Source organism: Cyrtonyx montezumae, unplaced genomic scaffold, assembly GCF_038088225.1.
Source record: "Cyrtonyx montezumae isolate F1298 unplaced genomic scaffold, pur_monq_1.0 scaffold_16, whole genome shotgun sequence".
NCBI classification, from domain to species: Eukaryota; Metazoa; Chordata; class Aves; order Galliformes; family Odontophoridae; genus Cyrtonyx; species Cyrtonyx montezumae.
This window is the reverse complement of record NW_027071892.1, coordinates 8,107,007-8,124,838: the sequence shown is the minus strand read 5'-3', so window position 1 is coordinate 8,124,838 and position 17,832 is coordinate 8,107,007. Positions and strand designations below refer to the sequence as shown.

The 17,832-nt window shown below is 38.9% G+C and overlaps 1 protein-coding gene across 4 annotated transcripts in view; it reads left to right on the top strand.

Annotated features, from left to right (window-relative positions):
• Positions 1–17,832, top strand: part of LOC136046199 (multidrug resistance-associated protein 1) — a 59,226-nt gene that overhangs the window by 2,581 nt on the left and 38,813 nt on the right. For all 4 annotated transcript variants that reach the window (XM_065732631.1, XM_065732629.1, XM_065732632.1 and 1 more), the window contains exons 2-9: positions 8,641–8,817; positions 9,359–9,484; positions 10,154–10,291; positions 11,345–11,470; positions 13,606–13,667; positions 14,758–14,889; positions 16,278–16,505; positions 17,191–17,368. In XM_065732631.1, coding sequence (XP_065588703.1) covers positions 8,641–8,817; positions 9,359–9,484; positions 10,154–10,291; positions 11,345–11,470; positions 13,606–13,667; positions 14,758–14,889; positions 16,278–16,505; positions 17,191–17,368 — 1,167 coding nt within the window. The remainder of the gene's footprint in view (positions 1–8,640; positions 8,818–9,358; positions 9,485–10,153; positions 10,292–11,344; positions 11,471–13,605; positions 13,668–14,757; positions 14,890–16,277; positions 16,506–17,190; positions 17,369–17,832) is intronic.

Here is a 17,832-nt window from a genome sequence, read left to right as displayed (position 1 = left end):
GCAGCTCTATAAGATGCTGATAACAGAGCATTTTTTTTAAAGGATAAAACACTTGTAGGTTGGGGTAACACTCTGCAGTTCTTACTTTTCGGTATATTGACTGTTTAATTTGGAAAAATAGTTTGTGACCTAAAGTGCTGAGATAGCTTTGCCTTGAATATTACAAGAATGTGAATGAAGTGTCTCCTATGAAAGAAGTATGGGAGATGAAAAAGCAAACTCAAGCAGTTCCTTACAGTCCTGTTCTAGCTGCTCTGTCAGGTTTTATGTGAAGTCTTAGTTATTTGTTAGAAGATGTTTGCCAGTCGAGTAGAATCTGAAACGCTGAGGTTCTTGCTTATACCTTAAGGTAACTTTTCTGAGGGAGTTCTGAAGGAAAAAACAGCTTTCTGTGTAAGGGGTGGGTTCATGACCTGAGTTCTGTGCCTTGGTCATGTATTAGCTAAGTGGTGAATCAGTACATCTCTTGAATTGCAAAGCTTTTTGCACGGTAGATGTCCTTACTGCATGCACTGAAGCATAGAATAACTTAGAAAATAACTCAGGGCAGATAAGATCATTTTTTAATGTATCAGTAACATTTTTATGAGCAGTGATAGCTCACAATAGCAGCAAGGGTATGCCGTAGGAGGGTGCTGGTGGGGCTATCCAATATAGGTTCATAGGTTCATTAGGTTGGAAAGGACCTACAAGATCATCTAGTCCAACCATCCTCCTATCACTATCCCTACCCAACTACTAAATCAAAATCCTAAATATGGATGGCTGGATTCAGGTAGACAGAGATGGCTTAGGGAGCGTGGATGCAGGTGTGTGAGGTTCATACCTAACAGGTTTCATTCGCTTCTGATGTGTGTTTGCTCTCCCAGGCTTATCTGAGTGGGAAGTCAGTGATATCTTAGTGGTAAACAAGACAATGGAAGAATAAGGAAGTTTAATGCAAATAATAGCTAAAATAAAGCAGTGTGGCAGATGCATATCACACACACGAGTTTTTAGTCACAGTCAATGAACGTGCGAGTTAGAAAAACAGGGAGACGGAAATGTAATAGTCTTGCAGAGATACGTAGTCATATGTGATAGAAAACAGGAGGACTGGATGGTGCTTAACTGGGGGCTGAGGTTTACCTGGGTTAGGTTAATAGTAAAACTTCTTGGTTTTCAGACTCCTCTTCACATTGGCAGTTTCAACATGGCTTTTCTTAGTGATGTTTGAAGGCACAGGTTGTATCTCATAGGAATTACTGTCTGGATTTCATTGTAGTTGGGTAGTACTTCTTGAGAGTGTTTGTGGCAGAGCAAGGAGGGCAGCTGAGAGTGGTGCTGGTGTGGGCTTGGTGAGAAGTTGTGAGTTTGTTTTTCCCTTAAATTGTAAAGGAAGCAACTTTATGGACTTGTTTCTGAAAACCTTGGTATGAAGAATTTGAGTGTGCAGATCATATGAGGACTTTCATTTCCTGACCTAGGAAGGTCACGTGTGCACAGGATTTGCAACAGAGGAGGAGCAGAAGGTTAAAGCCTTTACACAAGATGGTGCCTCTATTATAATTAGCAGCTAATTGTCAGGCTTGCTTGTGGCTTCATCCAGAGATGAAAGCCAGATGCTATTTGTCAGCTCTCTCACGTTTAAGCCTGTAAAAATGAATCTTCGTAGTGGTTATTTTCACAGACATTAAAATTACCTCTGTTGATTCAGGGTTGATCAGCTTAGGAGAACATACAGTATTGGGCTTCATTTTCCTGTATTTTAGATAGAGGTTTTCTTAACAGATTGTCATTTTACAGCTGTCAGTTGAGTGTGAATGCTTCAAGGTTGCTCAAAACATTTAAACTCCTGAGTAAGTTGTGCCGTGCCCGGCAGTTATGGTGCAGTTTGCAGGGAAGAGCTGTGCTATACTCAGACGGAGAGGAGGTTAACTGGGGTTGCACTGAAGTCATTCTGGGTCACATCTCTAAAAAGCTGTCTGCAGGGGACTGACCTTTCCCTTACTTTTAATAGAGCTAGAATTCCTTGCATTACTTTTTTCTCACTGTTTGCATCTGTGGGATCTTCAGATGCAGCTTATTAAACAACAGCAGCAAAGAGGAGATAACGGGTTTACCTTTTCTTTTCCTGTATCTTGTTAAATTGATTTCATTTTGAAAATTTACAGATAGATAAATGCTGTCCTTTTGATTCTGAAATTGTCAGTGGTAAACAATATTGTCACATGGCCAAATATTGTTTGGCGATATGCAAGAGGCATTACATCTAAAGAAGTATTGTGATTTCTAACTCCTGATGAAATCTGTGATATGTTTATCCGGCACACAAAAATAATGCAGTGTTCCCGAGGCTGTTAGGCTTGGAAATTCCACAAATGCAGTTGCTCCCTTTTCTGGCAAGTTGGCACCAGATTCTTTTTAGGCAAAAGGGAAACAAAGGCAAAACGTACTGGTTTCCTGCCATTGTACACGTAGTTTCAGCTGATGCAGTGCTATGTATTATGAAGGATTTCTACTCATTGTTAATGGGAGGTGCTATTTTTTGAGATTTAGGCAAGGAGCTGCAGTCACCAGGACTGGAAGATAGGAACTTTTTCTTGACTACGTTGGTAAGTTTAATCTGCATGATGTAAGTCATTTCTGCTGAAAAAAACTTTTCTAACAGATAATGTTATGCAAAACTAAGGGAAAGAAGGTGGAGAACTGGAATTGATTCTAGAGCCACTGGATCCACAAGTGCAAACAGTACTTGGTCCAAAATAATTTTGATGTATTGCGCATAATATTGTTAAATTTGTAAATAGAAAGAAGCTTGTGATGGCTGCTTGTAGTGTCACGTATCTAATTTAGTCTTTTGTTGTTTTGCTGGCCATACGTGAGAGCTGCAGTTGCAGTGTCACTGGCAGTTGTGGGTGTATCTGATGCTTTTTGTGGGACTTCTGGAGTAAACTTGTTTAGTACCAATATCCATTGCTTGTTTTTTATCAACCTGTCACCTCGTTCAGCTCCTGTGATTTAGTCTGAGCAGTTAGCACTGGACAGTTGCTGGTGAAGGTCATGTGTATTTATTTGTGCTTGTGATAGACTCCAGTCTGGTTATGCTGCCTCAAAGAAATGCTGAGCTTTGGTCCACACTTGATTATCTGACAGTGGAATGTAAATGACAGAATAAAGATAATGCATTTACAGCAGTCTGAGAACGTTACTTCGTTCTTTGAAACTTCCAAGGCTGAATTTAATGAAAGTTGCCTGACAAACTGAATAACTTTGAAGAGCTTTTTGAAATTCATGACTAGTGAACAGACCTCTGTCTAATTTATTGCAGAATCTGGATCACTTCACAGTTGTTGGTTTTCCTTAATCTTTAGTGTAGACAGTAGTTACTGTGTTTGCTATTGGTTTTGATGAAGGATGGCAATATCAGCTACCTTCAGAACAAGTTCAGGGCTCCTTCTAAAACAGCTTTAAAGGCAGAAGTCCTTTTTTCCACTGCTTGTCCTCACATGGTGGCTCTTCTGATGCTGCATGCTTACTCAGACTAGAACTCTTCAATGTGGGGAGTGGCAGGCAGGAAATTTTTGTAGGCTCAAAGCTGTTATTCTTGTGACAGGCAAAGGGAAAATGTGAGTCATCTTATGGATTGTATAGGTGCTATACTGGGGATTAGTTTTGGTATGGTTTGAAGAGCTGTCAGATTGCAGGACTTCCTATTTTTACAAGAAAGTGGCAATACTGTTAGAAGAAAAGTTGTAGAAATAAGTGTCGGTGCCAGAAAGAGGTGATTACTTCTGTTGTGCTGAACATAAGCACTGCATTAAACAAATAACTTTTTATTGCTGCTGGGAAATGAGATTGAGAAAACCATATTTTGGTGTTGCGAGTACAAAGGAAGTGGTTATTGTGTAGGTGATATTTAAGTAGTACTGACACACTGATGTCAGTATCAGACTCCATTTTGAAGAAGTGTTGACTTTGAAATTCAGATTCCAATGTAATTTTTTTTAATTTTTGTTTTTAACATATGTGCATATAAAAGATTATTTTTTCAGTTGCTGCTGGTCCGTACAGGTGGCTTTAACTGTGGCTGGCAGTCTGCACCTCTTGCACATCAGTGCACAGCAGGGCTGAAACTGAGCAATTTTAGTCTCTGCATTTCTGCTAATGAGAATTTTAAAATGTGCTGTGGGTCAAAAAGGATTATTGATGTGAGAACAGGTGGGTGGCTGCGCAGTTAGCAGCCTTTCCTGGCTGCCAGGAGGGAGGCTGCCAGGCACAAGGTCCTGGCAAGTGTCAAGCACTTTCACTCTCGAGTCAGGGCACGCAGCTTGCTGTAGTACTCCTCCCCCCAGCAGCGGCAGAATAACTGATCCTTTGTGTTACAACTTGATCTTACAGTCCAACTGCCAAGCTTCTATCTGGCCTGATCCTGACATTTTAGATGGGAATTAATATAAGTTGGACGTTGTTTTCCTTGGGATTACGCCCTGTTAAATAAGTGTTTTACCTCTGAATAGATCCATGCGATCAGAGGGAACATCAAGTGTTTTTTGTACTCTTCTTGGAGATAGAGAATTTCACTTGAAATGTAATACGAAACCATTCTGTGCTTTAGGAGAAATGGTGTTATTTGGCGCAAAACCTCTTGTGGGCTGGTATTTTTTTTTTTTCAGACACAGTGCTCCTAATGGAAATGAAAACTTACTAAAATGAAAACTGAGCAATAGGTCAGAGGATATAAAAAAAAAAAAAAAATTGCTCCTCTGGTAAACTTGAAATTTGCCAAGGGATTTTAAAAAGAGAACAACCAGTGAAACCACCGCACCTGGGATGGGGTTTCCTGGACCAGTCTAAGGGCAATCTCATAGCTGATCTTCTCTCCCAGCATCCACCAAGAAACTAGCAAGAAATCGCTGTGAATTCTGCTGTAAGAGCCTGAGGTCATGATTCAGTGTAAAGCAGCTTCCAAATTATACAACCTAGTAACTGTAGAATTAGACAGCATTTTTTTTCTTCCTCCTGATGCATTGCAGGAGCATGCTGGTTTTTGTAGAGTTTTTATGCTCTCTTCAAAGTTGAAGTGCTAAATGATTGATCAGAGTGGAAAATATTGAGAAATGAAAATGAACAACTTATTACTTGACTAGAACTTACTGGAATCGCTTCTAATAGTTGAGTCATGGAAAAACTGTTTTTGATAATTAAGTTCTATTGAATGCTACATACGAAGGTCTGCTTCACTGAATTTTATTACTTTTTTTTTAACAGAATTTTGTCTAACATTGGAAGAAAAACAGTTGGTAAACTTGGCTTAGGTAAAACGGAAGAGAAGTGGCAGTGTGAAATAGCAGGGCATGTCTAGACTCATGTACCTGTAACTGCTGTAATTTGTGTCCATGTTGTCTCATGATGTGAGTGATGTGCCTTCCAGTTTGGATTGAATGTTGTAATGCTGTGGAATCCTCTGTGCAGAATTTAGGGTATGCCTTTCTTTTGAAAAGAATAGGGGTGAGAAGCTTGTTGGGTATAGGTAAGGGCAGGGAGGTCACTCATTAATCACTGTCATGGACAAAACATTCTCAGGAAAGGAGATTAATACAATGTACTGCCTATTGCTAACAGGCTAAAGTGAATTAAAACTGCCTGCCTGCCCAACCCATCTCCTCTCCCTGAGCAGTGCAGGGGAATGGAGATGAGTCCATGACACTTTGACTGTGCTGTTCCTCTATGGTCACTCAGACCCTGCTCTGCGTGGGGTCCTCTCCCCTTCCAATGGATGCCATCCTTCCCAAACTGATCCTGTGGGCTTCTAGAGCTACTCCAACGTGGGTCTGTGCCACGGGGGAGCCATCCTTCAGGAACTGCTCCAGCAGTTTCTCATGGGCAGCAGTTCCTCCAGACCTCCTCCTGCTCCACCGTGGTCTGTTCCATGGCTGCACATGGAGAGCTGTTCAGTGCAGCACCCATGGGCTGTGTGGGGGCATCCTACTTTGCTGTAGGCCTCTCCTGGGCTGCAGGGAGCTTCTGCTTCATGCCTGGAGCATCTCCTGTCCTGCTTTGACCCTGAGGGCTGCAGGGCTACTGCTCTCACACAGCTGCTGGCCCACAGCAGTTTTCCCTTAATTAAATCTGCTCTTACAGAGGTGCAGCCAGCCTCGCTTGTGGCTCAGCATTGGCCAGTGGTGTGTCTCCAGCCAAGAGTCGACAGTAGCTGACTCTTATCTGCCTTAGGGCAGCTTCTAGGCTTTGCTCGCAGAGGCCACACCCTCAGCTTCCCGGCTGCCAGAACCTTGCGGTGTAAACCTGAACAAATGGATCCTTTAATTCAAGTCAATAAATCTTTCTCCACTTTACCCCTTGAACATCTGAGTTCAGATTTGGGAGTCTATTTCATACATGGTCTCCTGACAGTTCCCAGTCTGGAGGTGGGCAGTCCAGTTAGTCTTCAGGGAAGCCTGCTGCTAGTTGTGGTGAATCTGCATGATGCTTGTTCTGCCTATTAGGTCCTCAGCAGAAAGTGTTTGATATATAGGTCTTTTCCTGTTTGTGCTACTACACTGTAGGAGATTTGCTTCTAGGGAACCACTGAGGGAAGATACTGTTATGTCTCCTTGCATGATTTCTGGAGGATATTTAAAAATATATATGTGCAGTGTACACCACATCTTCCTTTCAGTTAGCCCAGTGGCAGTGACATCTGTACTTACTGCTCTGACCTTCCTGGTAGATGTCTGATTCCACTTCACAGCAAGCATTTTAAAACACAACAAGAGGAAGTAGCTGCTTTTGTAAAGATTGTGTAGATCTTACAAATAACAATATTATTTACTTTTTTAATTATTATGTCAATTTTCTTTTTTTAATCTTATCAGTCCTCTTGTATAATCTTATTAACTGTTAATTTGTGAATTTTAAACTGTTCTTGTGGAGTCATAAGACGTTTTTCTTGTCGGAGCAGATGGGATTTAGGAAGCTGAGAACGGTTTGTGTGGTGGCTGAAAGTAAGGATGACTCAGCTGAAATTTCTGAGATGGTTTGCAGCTGGGGAACTTAATAAACCTGTGACTCAGCCACAGCCTTTACAGCTGCAGCCCTTGCACAAAGGGATTATGTGACCACAAACTAAAACATAGGTTTTTTTTTTATGTTCTACCATAGTTAATTTCTGGGAACTGACTTTGCTTAGGTTCTTTTTTCTTTTTTTCTTTTTAAATGAAAGAAATGATATGGAATGAAAAGATAACAGGGGAAAAATAGTGGCTGTGTATGTTGCCTGTTGTATCCAAGAAGGGAGTCCTGGATTCTGACAGAAAGTGGGAGGAAGAAAGAGAAGGAAAATATTTTTGTTTCAACATTTTGAAAATGTTTATGAAGGGAAAAAAAGTGTAGAAATTATCACCTTCATACAGACGGATTGCATTTAAGGGAAAACCTACCTGAAAAATTTGCAAGTTATATCTTCCCTTTAGTTCTGTTTTCCTCTATTTGTAATTGTGTTTAATCAGTTGGGGATAAATAAAGATGAGTGTGTGACGATTCTGAGCAGCGGAATGTTTCCAGCTTTGCTGTTGGAACAGAGTAGGCAGGCACCACAGCTCCTTTTGGCTGTGTTTCCTCATCTGTAAAATGTAGATAGTAGCATTTGTTTTTGTGACGTGCTCAGGCGTTTACAGATGAGTGAGATTACTGCTGTTAAGCCCCTGCAGTGGTGCTGGTGCTTGGTGTACTTGCAAACTATGCAACAGTCTGAAAAAATGCTGAAAAGGACACTGTAGTTCAGGGGCCTTTGGGCATATGCCTGCTTGTGTTGGCTGTATTGCTTGTAAACAGAGGCTTGTAAGGTGTGCTTTGCCTGTTGAATACTGCACTACTGGAATATGCTGATAATAAATACAATGTCAGTTAGATTTACTACATAGTCTGCCATCATAAGTAGCCCTTGTATTAGTAATGGGGAATGGTGGTCACATTTTTATTGCTGTCAGTTTTTCTTTGATTGTATGGAGGTTTTTCTTGTTTTCAGAAATCATGTTGAGAGAAATTGGGAAGTGATCAGTTATGCTGATGTACATCTTGTTACTGGGTGGTAAATATGCTCCAGAGTTGAGCCCACTGCTTCTTTCTACACACTGTTCTTATGAATGACCAGAAACTCACAAGTGGATTTGTTGCATACAACTTTGGATTTGTGAGGCTGTTCTCCAATAGTGGTGTTATCTCATGCTATTCACTCGTAATGTGTGTCAGACAATCCTTCCGCAGTTAAATTTGATTATTTGAATGTGGATAGTGGTTATAAGTGGGAGACGGCTAGCATTGTCACCTTATTTTTCTGCAGTGATAATGTGAAAATCCTGGTAAATGCTGTCAAAGATTCCAGTTATTACATTTGAGTGCATTGTCTGTTATGGTTGCTACATATAGCCAACAAAAATGACACCATGTTATCCTGTAAAGATTTTAAACTTCTGAGCTGTGAGAGGTCCAATAAAATTAGATGCACCTCGGTATGGAGCCACTTTAATACAAGTACAAATAAGCATGCAGTCAGTTACAGAATAAGACAGCTATATTTTTTGTTCATCCTCCTTTCTTCTTTTTTTTTATAATACTGTAGTTCTGTGATTGCTTTTTCTTAAGTGTTTTTTTTCTCCCCAGGATTGGAATCTGACATGGCACACAGAAAACCCAGACTTCACCCAGTGCTTTCAGAACACAGTCTTGGTCTGGGTCCCTTGTATTTACCTGTGGGTCTGCTTCCCAGTGTACTTTCTGTATCTTCGTTGTCATGACAGGGGTTACATCCAAATGTCAATTCTCAACAAAGCCAAAACGGTATGTGACTTCTTAAAATCACATTTATTAAGCAGGGTGGGTTGAACCAAGTCACCAGCAGGGGCTCCTTCCAACCTTAACCATTCTGTGATTCTGATTCCCTTGTTTTTGTTTGTTTTCTAGATCTAGCACAGCTGTTTCTTTGAACATCTGACTCTGCCTTTGTGCATAATTCAACTGTAATTTACTACTGCTTCTGCTTGATTTCCAAGTCTTGTGTTTCTCTCTTGCCTTTTTATCAGTAGGCTTTCTGAAACTTGTATCAATAAAGCTATTTAAATCATTTGTAAGGTCAGAAAGAGCAGACTATTTTGAGGCAACTCAAGTATATGATACTGAAAGTTAATGAACTTCTTTCTTGTTAGTGAGATTCAGTGGGTAAAACATAATTATTCTTTCGTGCATGTTGTGGCTTAGAAGGATTGCCCAATAGAGGTGATCTCATTGTGACTCCTCTAGTATTAGCCCTTTGCATGTAGTGTTCGTGTTGTGCTGCCTAATCTATGTGAACTCATGTATCAATCACACTTTTGTATTGCAGGCTTTGGGCTTAATACTGTGGATAGTCTGCTGGGCAGATCTTTTCTACTCTTTCTGGAAAAGAAGTGAAAATATTTTTCAAGCTCCATTTTTTCTCATTAGCCCTACTCTACTGGGTATAACAATGGTAAGTTCTTCCGTTATGTTCTTTAGTGACCCAAAGGCTTAAGAAGTAGCATGCATCTTACTCTTATGTGGTGTTTTAATTATTTAAGCTTTAGTCCTTATATACAGACTTAATTGGCAGTTTAACTGTGTTGAACCCGAAGTGTCTGCTTTCTTTTGAGGGGAGGAAAAAAACCCAACAAAACAAAAACAAAAGCAGTCCCAGCTTTGTTCAGTGTGTTACCTGTCAACACACAAGGTGGTGCTAGTTATCCTGCTTTATTTTAGTAGGCTTGTTAAAAATTTCCTTTTATGTGGCATTTAGTGCCTGTTAGATTTAGTGGTGTGGTCTAAAGTCTTAAATGACACACAAAGCACACAGGTGTTACCTGCAACCTCTTTCTACCCTAGATGCCTAAGTATTGTCTTCCTTCACTACAGTATCTCTGCAGTGTCAGTTTCTAGGGAAATACCCTGCTATTTGTTTTTTAGCAGTTGTCTTACATTTGTCATAGGCAAAGAATAGTAGTGATTACACCTGGTATTTTTTGGAAGAGAACAATAGAAACTTGCAAGAAACTGGATGTGAAATGCTAAACGAACACATGAACTTTCTACCTTGTATTTGTGCATCATGTGTTGTTTTAAAACCTCTCTTACAAATATGTTTTTTTATCTTATTTGTCAACAGTTGCTTGCCACCTTTTTGATACAATATGAAAGAATGAAAGGAGTACAATCTTCAGGCGTGATGATGATTTTCTGGCTCATCTCATTGCTATGTGCCACAGTAATTTTTAGATCCAAAATTATGCTTGCCTTAAATACAGTAAGTGTTTGCTGGCCTCATTCAGTTGAAAATAATCTTGAAAGCTGCAATAGTAAAGTAGTTGCTTGCTAATTATGCTAGTCACGTCAGTTAATGATCCATTCAGTGTGCTTTCATTCCTTGGGTAATGAAAATAAAACAAGCAAGACTTAATGGCCTGGTTTTTCAGGTTTTGAAATGTTAGTGAAATTTCATAGTGATCTTACTACAGTGACAGTTGCCAAGAAAATTATGCTAACTGTTCTAGAGAGGAGTCCTGTCTGCATGACTACAATAAGAGTGTGTATTGTTTGATATGAAACTGCTGGGAGTTTACATCTTCCTGTTGATTATACAGTAAATTTCCTGAAACACTTAGTTTGATTGTAATGTAGTCTCGTATCTGAGACAAAATGAAATTGTTCAACTGAAAGATTTTTGTCAGTTTGCTTCATAGTGAAGCCACCTCAAATGGCAGATTGATACACTGTTTTCAGGCAGCACAATTACTTTTCTTTCTTGAAACCCTTAAGCCATATTGTGAACTTTCAGCTAACTTTTGTCTAGTTGTCGTGAGTGGCTTTTGTCTTTGTCTGTATCTGTCCCTCCGTGTGCTTTGATTTCTCTGGAGTGTACTTTATGTGTAAGTCCCATCACAAGTTGTGGTGTAAATAATGCTGCTCTTATTGTTGTTAGTCATTATTTGAGTTATACTTGCAGTTTTTCTTTAGAAGTTCCTTTCCATCTAATTCATAAGTCCCTTGCTCTTCTGCAGAATACGTTGATGTCAAATTGGGGCATGTTGTGTTGATAGAAAACAGGGAGCACTTCTCTACAGAAGAATTTCATGCTTGTGTATTTATGACACAGATTGAGTAAAAGCAGAAAGCTGTGAGGTTCAATATGTGATAACCTTCCTTTTACCAAAACAAATATCTGCTTTAGTGTGCAGACGGAGCGCTAGTATGACACTTACGTGGTTCGTAGAGTTTACTGTAATGATCTGTTTTATGTTAAAATGTTGATTGAAGAAATTTCTCAGCCTTTTAATTTTAAAATTACCTTCCTTTGTAGGACACTGAAGTGGATGCATTTCGTTACGTCACTTTCTGCACCTACTTCATCCTGTTACTTGTACAGCTCATACTGTCTTGTTTTCCAGAAAAACCGCCTTTGTTTTCTGAAGCAGTAAATGATCCTGTAAGTGTTGAGTCTATGCTGGATATACTAAGTGGTGCTGTATGTTGCCACTGGTAGGCTATGTAGTCTGTGTATTTATGGCTGGAGGAAAGAGTATACTGTTGAGTCTCTGGATTTGCTTCATCTTTGCGTTCTTTTCATCTCAGTTGGGGTGAAAAGTATTTGACTATATTTAATATTGAAATATTAAGACCTTTTTTGCTTTGATCATGCTTACAGTAATTACAAGGTGCTTTGAAAACACAGTCATTTGTTTTTGTTTTGAGTACTTCTAGGAGTGTCTCTGGGAAATAAGACAGACTCTCAATTTTAACGTTTTGATAAATATTTGTTCATTGTTACAATAGGAGGAAAAAAAAAAGCAAATTATTACTCATTCTTAAATTACTTCTTCTTGTACCAAGCTTTTCCACGATGAAACATTTGATAGACTTGAATAAAATCTTATCACTATATTACTTAAGCCGAAAGATAACAGTGAAATTTAGAAAGTGCAGGTGCTGATGTCTATAGAAAGCAAACATCATATTTTGTGTTTAGCTTTAGCTTTATTTATTATGTTATGCAACTCTAGACTTCTTACAGCTTGTTGTATTCACTCTGTTCTGTACTGGATGTCAGTATGATTAGTAGCTCTTCCATGTTTTAAACTACTGTTTTTGATAAAATAAAATAATTACTACATGGTATAATACAAACATTTTAATATTTTAAAGTTTTGCTTTGTGCAAAAGAAGTCCACTATTTGATAATATAAGATGTAGTTGGCTCTTGAACATAATTTGCACTGAAAAGTAGACTTAAAAAATCTCAAGGATTTTGTAATATAAGATACTCTTTAACGTTCAGAATATATGCATATATATTTTTTTTCCGAAATAGAAAATATTCTCTGTATTTGCTGAAGTGGAAGTTTTGGGCAGGAACATGGAGGTAGCTGAAGACTTGAAAGTATCTCCCCTCTTCCTTTAATTTCTTAACTTCTGAGTTACAAAAAAAAAAAATTCCTTGAGTTTACTATAAATTTGAATATCCTAATTGTAGGGTGTTAGATTTTCATGGAATAATTTTGTTACAAGTACTTGAATTCAGTATTTCTATAGCATTTTTATCTATTTTCAGAAGGAATTAGCTGTCTTGCCCTATTATTTTCCCCTATGAGGTTGGAAAAAAAATGTGAGGAGGAAGGGAAATTTGTAAGTCTGTTTTGTACAGCTTGATTGCAGTGCTCTTCTGTATAGAGCTTAACAGAGAAGTTAAGTTCTGCAAACATTAATTGAAAAATGCAAATCTTGGGAAAAAACATGGCTCTCACTGTTTTAACTGTGGTATTGTAATGATGTTTGGTGAGTTTTGTAGATGGAAATATGTTAGTTGCTCCAGTTATAGTTGATTAAAAGCATAGTGGATTGTGTGCCGAAGAAATGGCTGTTTTTGGTATTGTGTAGGCAGTGAAGAAGGGTAGAGAAATCTCCAGTGGGATTTGTGAAGTAAATCACCTTGGTGCCTTTTGAAATTCTTCTGGACTCGCTTTCTGTTGTTTTAATCCAGCCAGTTTTGGAGAGGATATTAACCAGAAGAGTTTAAAAAGACAGCCATTGGTCTGGATGTAGTACGTGAGCTGGCTGTGTACATTTGTAGGTCTGGATATGTTAAGTTTCCTGTATGTGAATTGAAATTGATATTGATGGATGAGATGCAGGGCTTTTGGAGTTTGTTTTGGGATGCTTATGGTTTCTCTTTGTTTTCAGCTATTATTTGTTTGGTTTGATGGAATCATGGCCCTTATATACCAGAACAGAGCAGTTGAGCTTTTCTTCAGTGACACTAACCAAATAATGCCTTTATGCTTTCATGATAACAAACCTTGCATTATTATGGATAAGCCTATGCTGTTCTACAACGTTCCATCAACTATTTATGCCTTGTTGATAGGGTGCACTGCTAGATCGACAGCCATGAAGTTGGACTTCACTGTTGTTTTTTTTAACAGATTCTTAACAGTGCAAATGACAAATTTAATACTTTGGGAAATAAAGCAATAATTCAGAAGCATCATTTTCTGGTTGATTTGTTTATGATGTCCCTGTATCAGTTATTTTTAGATGTATATCAATTTCTTTTCTCTCCTTTAGAAACCATGTCCTGAGTTCAGTGCTTCTTTCCTGTCCAGAATCACCTTCTGGTGGATCACTGGGTAAGTCCAGCATAATACACAAAGCATCAGTTTGAATTACATGATACCATAGAATTCTGCTTTCTTAGTTAATATAGCAATAATCATGTTAGTTTTCACATCTCTTGCCACGTTCATTTCTATCTGTGCCTTAGCTTTCCTGATGTCACTTTTACATGTCTGAGCAACATCCCTTTACTCATGCCACACTTTTTTGATTCCACTGCCTGTGTGTTTCCTTCTTTTCCTTCAGTTTGACTATCAAGTCCTTGCTTAGCCATGCTGGCCTCCTGCCTCCCTTGCTTAATTTCATGTACTGGGGAATGGACAGCTCTTGTGCTCTCAGAAAGATAATCCTTAAAGAGATGCCAGCTCTCATGCATTCCTTTGTCCTTAAGGGGAGCTTTCCAGGGAATCTTATCCAATAATTCCTTAAATGTTGGGAAATTTGATCTCCTGAAGTTCAGGGTTCTGCCAGCCTTATATTTCCCTAGATCCCAAACTCAACCAGGGTATGGTCACTACAGCTCAGGCTGCCTCCAGGCTTAGTGTTATTCGTGACTGTCTCTGGCTTGGTGAGCACCAGGGCCAGTCATGCTTCACCTTTGGCTGATATGTCTTAATACCTGGACTAGGAAGTTATCCTTAATGCTCTCCTGGATTATTTATAGCTCACCGTGTTGTATTCCCAGAGCCATTCAGGTGGTTCTCTCATCCATCAGGATGAGAACCTGCAAGTGTAATGCTTTTTGTAGCTGAAACAAGAAGGCATCATCAACAAACTTACTCCTTGACTGGGAGTTCTGTAGCATCACAAGATGTCCTATATTGATCTGGTCCCTAATTTTTACCCACTAGCTCTCAACCTGATCATGGCTGTTCTTTAGAGGCAGCTCTTTGCAATCTTTCTACTTTATATAACATAGAGGACAATTCTCCCATCCTTCTTTCTCTGCTTATCTCTTCTAAAAAGCTTGTAGCCCTCAATTGTATCATTTCTGTTGTGTGATTTATCCCACAGTGTTTTCATGGTAGAAATTATGTCATAGTTCTCAAATGGCGTATAATAGTAATATTCTCAGATATATAGTGCTGATTCTTTCTCATGCAGGTTGATGATTCAGGGTTATCGGAGACCTTTGGAAGCTAAGGATTTGTGGTCATTAAATAAAGAGGACACGTCTGAGGAGGTAGTGCCAGGTTTGGCAAGAAACTGGGCAAAAGAATGGGCAAAGACCAAGAGGTAAGTCAGTTATCCTGTTACTAATAAAGCTTTCATTAACAAATGAAAACTAATCAATCAAGAACCACTTTGTTAAAATACTTATGGATTCTGTGTGTATTTCAAAAATGCTAAGAAGGAGAAAATAACTGCATCGATGTACCCACTGGAGAATACTAAGAAAGGTGAAGCTTATTGGTGCTCTGATCCTACCAGCATGGTTTCTCTATTGCTCTGCTGGGGAGACCATTCAGAGCCTAGGCTAGGTGAGTGTTGTAAAGGATGTGATGGTTCTGCTGAGATGTGAAGGTTCCAAAGCTCAAGATACTCAGCATTTGCTTGGAATTTTTTGTCGTGTATTAGTAAATCTACTTCTGCAAGGCTCAAAGTGACAACTCTGTCCTTAAATGCATGCAGGATAGGAAATTAGTTGGATTGTGTTTCCTTTTTTGAGAGGAGCTGCACCAAGGTTTGCTTTAGTCAGTCCTTCATGATCTGAAGCTGATTATAATTTTTAATGTCTTGGAGTTATTCCCTGGGAAGGAATGCTTTCCCACAAACTTCAGCCATGTAATTTAGGAGCTTGAGCTCCCTCTATAGTTAGTGAAGCCTCAGGAGGGCAGTTGAGGGTGTAAAGGGAGAAGCTTCTTTCTTTCCTTTGACCATATAGGGAGCTTGAACACCTAAGCAAGACATCTAAAATTAGAAAGACTGCATGCCTGCAGTTTCCATTCTACTTTCATCATCTCTTACTTCATCAAATAGAAGTACCTTTTCATTGAAGGAAGAGTGCTTGCTTGTTTCCATAGTGTATTTTTACATATAGCTTGTCCTCAGAAGTTCGGAAGTATGTAGTTTGACATAAACCAGATGTGTGGAATAGATGTATTCAGCTCATTGGGGATGACTTGGCATAAATCTGACTGCAGGCTTTTAACTCCTGTGATACAGTGAGGCCTCAGTTTTGATGGAAGTTCAGTATAGTGAATTCTAGAATAGTAACTTTTTTTTGAGCTTAATGCAGATTACAGCCCTATTCCTCATTCCCTTAGATTGCTGTAGGAAAGGTTCACCACAGATGTTAGCTATCTGTATGAAGATGACCATTTCTAGAATGCCTGTTCATCTAGCTATAGTTATATAATTAAAAAGGTGGTAGATTGGCAATAAAACCTGTTTAAGCTATTAAGGAATTGTGGTGAACAGCTCTCTGTGTTGCTAGGATGCTTGCTGTTGCTGAAATGAAGAATGATGCAAGATGCACAGGCCAGTGAGTTGGCTAGTATCAGAAACTCAACAGCCTAATAGAAAGAAATGACTCATTCGTATACAGTGCATTTTTCCATTTGCCTTTATACCTGTATGAAGGTTGCATTATATGCCTTCAATATGTTTTAACTCTCTTTCAGGCAACCATTGAGCTTGTTATACTCATCCAAAAAGCAACAAAAATCAAGTGACTCCACCGGTGAAGTGACAGAAGAGGCTGAAGCTTTGATTATAAAACCATCTCAGAGGAGCTCTGAGGCATCTTTATCCAAGGTGTTATATAAAACTTTTGGACCGTATTTTCTCATGAGCTTCCTGTTTAAAGCAGCTCATGATCTCTTGATGTTTGCAGGCCCAGAAATTTTGAAGTAAGACCTGTTAACTTTATTGTTGAATTTAAAACAGACAGATTTTTAAGTATGCTGATATTTCATTCAGTTACTGAACTGCTTTGCTTCTAGCTGGATCAATCAAGTGTAGCTATTATGCAAATTATCATGCACACAGATTACGTTGGTCCATTGGTTTTTAAATTATAACATCAAACATCTGATGTATGATGTTATTAGGTTCCCTTCCACCTTGAAGAAAGCATGGCAAGAGCATAATCAGCAATTGCAGGAGAGTTTATTTAATTCTAACCTGTGATGACTGTGGGACTGCTCAGAAGTCTAAAGGTTTTCATAACCACAAGCCACAGTATGTGTTGCAACACTGAGCTAAAGCAGTAGGAGAGATTGTATTACTTTAAGGTGAGAAGTAGTAAAACAACTCTAAGTAGCTGCATGTTAGCTGGAGGAAATATGTGACTTTACACTCAGAGAATGCTGTACATGTAAGACATGTAATGTCTTTGTTTTAAAGGAGTACTTTGTTAACAGTGAGTGCCAGTGTAAAATTGTCCTGTTTCTGAGAAGTTAGCTTCAGTGTTTTATTTAAGTCTTGCACTTTGGGTGCTTGCATGGCTGCATAATGCTTGGAATAATCGCATTATAACCTTGAAACTTCCTCTTGAGTTGCATAAGTCAGTAATGCTAATTTTTCTATCCACAGATTGCTAATCAACTTTGTAAACAACAAAAGCGCCCCAGATTGGCAAGGCTACTTTTATACAGGGCTGCTGTTTGTTTGTGCCTGTCTTCAGACCCTGATTCTTCATCAGTATTTTCATATTTGCTTTGTAACTGGAATGAGGCTCAAAACAGCTATTGTTGGTGTAATTTATCGGAAGGTAAGTGTTTCTTTTCAATATATAATGATACCTCCAGTGACTGTCCAACTGCACTGTTCAAGTCTGAGTAATTCAGGTAGTTGGGAATCAGCTCAGCAGAGTCATAACTCTTAATAGAAGTAAGAAGGTATCTATTTATAAATACAAAGATTAGAATTGAAGTAATTTTGAGATTAATTAGTTGAAGTTCTGGTGCCTTTTCCTTCCCACTGGCAAAGAAGAAACCTTGTTTCACCCCCAGTTTAAATACAACTGCTTCAACTTGTGCAAAAATTAGGATGGCATCCATATTCTATGATTTATACCTTCATTTGTAAATTAACAGACAGCACTGCCTGGAGTAAGCTGGAACATTTTAGAAAGCTCTGGACTGGTGAGAAAAATGTGTGACAGGAAGCTAAGGTTCCACTTCCTAGAGTTAAAAGCAAACAAAAACCCAACAACAAAAGCAAGCAACCTTCCTG